At 34.9% G+C, this 3,194-nt stretch overlaps 1 protein-coding gene across 1 annotated transcript in view; it reads left to right on the top strand.

Annotated features, from left to right (window-relative positions):
• The window catches only part of LOC102475735 (putative elongation factor 1-alpha-like 3), a 1,231-nt gene extending 1,184 nt beyond the window's left edge, over nt 1–47 (top strand). Inside the window, exon 2 of the mRNA XM_006143666.3 lies at nt 42–47. Within this exon, the coding sequence (XP_006143728.1) occupies nt 42–47 (6 nt within the window). The remainder of the gene's footprint in view (nt 1–41) is intronic.
• The last annotated feature ends 3,147 nt before the right edge of the window (nt 48–3,194 follow it).

Raw genomic sequence — 3,194 nt, forward strand, 5'->3', positions numbered from 1 at the left:
TCAGAAGGCTAAATGAATATCCCTAATTCCTGCCACCCCAGTCTTAATCAGTGGTGGAAGAACAGTCTCAGAACTGTTTGTCTCAATTGGCCATTTAAGTTTAATAGTAAAAGACTGGTTAATGATAACAATGCATCGTAAAACCTTCAGAAGGAAAGGAAAATGTTTTGTGGACCATTTCGTTTTTTTGTGTGTGGCAGTTTTAAGTTATTAGTTTTTAAAATCAGTACTTTTTAATGGAAACAACTTGACCAAAAATCTGTCACAGAATTTTGAGACCCATTAAAACAAAGTTTAATGAGAAAACCTGTGTCTTCTTTTGGTCAAAAATGAGACTTCATAGAAAAATGTTACGGAAAAAAGCTGAGTTTGTAAATCACTCTTGTATTAAGAACCTGTTGGAACTTTTTAAAGAATATGATAATTTAGATAATTTTTTTCTGGGTTGGGAGTTTGGGTCATTTCTCACCTTTCTAAGAAGGCAGACTCTTAATAGAATGCCTGTTTACATATTTCTCTAGAAGGCCAAATCCTGTAATAGTGACCATGTGTTGCATATGAAATTTTGTAGTTAATCAATATTAAGTAAATTTGTTTGAACAATCTCAAAAAAAACAAAACAAAACAAAACTTAAAAAAAAGAAAGAAAGAAGAAAATTAAAATCATAATGTGAATCTAGTATATACCTCTTAAAATAGGTCAAATAAAAACTGACTGTTTCACTAGGGAGAAATGTTCACCTGTTTAAATATCCATTTTGTAAGACAAATAATAATGTGATTGAATGTATGAAAGAAAATGAAATAAAAAAAAAAGAAAAGATCAAAACTACATTTAATTAAATCATGTATCCCCCCCCCAAAAAAAATAAATAAATAAATAAACTGACTGTTTCAAGTGCTGATAAGGATGTGGAACAATTGGAACTCTCATGGATTGCTGGTAGAAATATTAGCCCACCCTGTCCCTACTTCCCTACTAACTCATCTGAATGTTGCAACCACTGGGGAAAATAATTTGGCAGTTTCTTATTAAGTTAAAATACACCTACCTTGCTGCACAATAATGTGAATGTCTTAATGCTAATGAACTGTACAATTAGAAATAGTTAATTTCACATTACATATGTTTTACACAATTGAAAATACAGTTTTAAAAATATAGCCAACATATGACTTATCAATCTCACTCCTATGTATTTACCCAAGATAAATGAAGACATATGTCCACACAAAAGCCTATATGCTCATTTTTTAAAATTTTATTTTATTATGAGAGAGAGTGCATGCACTTAAGAGAAAGAGAGAGAGAGAGAGAGACCCAAGCAGGTTTCATTACACTGCAGTTCCCTTCTCCTAGCCCCTTGACTTCATCAGAATCTTGGACACACACACCTGGTGTGTTTTCAAGTCAATTCAGGGTCCGAACCTATAGTCAACCATGTGGTTTTCAGCACTGCAGTTCAGTGTGTTACCACCTGCACCACTGAGGCAGGGCCCCTATATGTGCATTTTTATACCAGTGTCATTTGTAATCACCAAAACAGAACAACCACAACTTCTGTCAACTAATATATAATCACACTATAGTATATCCATGAAATGGGTATATTGCTACACAATAAAAAAAGGAAAGAATGACTAGTCTTCAAAAAGTTCCTAGAAATGCACATTAGGAAAAAAAAAAAAGTGGAGGGGCCAGTGGCAAAATGTGACACTCAGTAAGACAATCCACATAGGAAGTGTCCAGGTTCACATCGGAAGCCCTCCTTGAGTATACTAGGCATGAGCATACCTATTGAACCAGGGCTTGCTGAAGGCGAGGATGGATCAGTGCCAAGACCCTGTCAGAGATACTCTCTGTTTGTCTGTCTCTCTCTTTCTGTATCTGTCTCACTCAGGGAAAAACTTAATTTTAAAAAAATAATAAGAAAAAGAAAGAAAAACTTACAGATTTAAACTTTTTTGCACCAAAATTAACTCATAGTTTAATTCCACTTTTTATGAACTTTTTGCTGTTCCTTATATGTGCAATGACATGGCTAGATCTCATATATATGACTGAGTGAAAGAGATCAGACTCAAAGATTGCACACCATATTTCATTTATATGACAGTCTGGAAAAGAAAACCATAGAGACAGAGAAACAGATCAATGGTGGCCAGGGGTTAAGGGATGAGACGGCAGAGAGTGACAGCAAAGGGGCACGAGGGACTCTGCCGGGATGGAACTGTTTATATCTTGCTCACAATAGTGGTTATGTGACTCAATAGTGGTTATTTGACACTTGTCAAAACTCACAGAACTGTACACCTAATAAGGGTGAATTTTTGCTACATGTAAATTATATAACAAGCCTAAAAATTCATCCCCCAAATATATATAATTATTTTTTTAAAAAAGACCACATCTTGACATGTATTGTGCATAATGTATACATTGGGAGAGGGAGAGAGGAACAGTGTGGTGTTGGGAGACACATGTACTACTGCAATCAATGACCGGTGACTTTAGCTACCACGCAGTTTAAATTTTTAAAAAATTGTTTTTGCCACAGGGCGCATGCATTTGTTGTAGACAGACAGATAGAGACAGACAAAGAGGGAAAAGTGAGAAATCACCCCCAGGGTGGATAGCCACGCCGCAATCCCTTCTCCATTTCTTCCCAGGATTCTGGGCATGCCCTGGCGTGTTTTGTTTTTTTGCTTTTTGGGGTTTTTTTTGAGGACACATTCCACATTTTATTTACATCTTAAGACTAACTTTCATCTCTAAATCACATATCTATACATTTATTTCCTTTTTGTTGACTTCATTTCAACTTAAATGCATAGTTTGTTAAACAAAACTGTAAACAAACATTTACCCTGTCTGTTACATGTAACACACAGGAACAGCTTTTAACAGAAATCCATCGATACATCCCCCAACATTTTTAAAATGATAAATACAGGTATCAAAACAATCCTGAACATATTTCTGATACTACTAGTAGTCAGCACTCACACTACTTCAAAAATTAACACAATTTTATCCTTCATATGGGAAGAAAAGACAAGAACATTCTCAGATAAACAAAACCTGAAAGAATTTACCAGCACCAGACCAGATCTCCAAGAAATTCTCAAGGGAGTGCTATGTCAGGAAAATTAAATGTACTCACACAGAAATAAGAGTTCAAAAACTAAGAAAA

The sequence above is a fragment of the Tupaia chinensis genome, unplaced genomic scaffold (genome assembly GCF_000334495.1).
Source record: "Tupaia chinensis unplaced genomic scaffold, TupChi_1.0 Scaffold000101_1, whole genome shotgun sequence".
Classification (NCBI taxonomy): domain Eukaryota; kingdom Metazoa; phylum Chordata; class Mammalia; order Scandentia; family Tupaiidae; genus Tupaia; species Tupaia belangeri.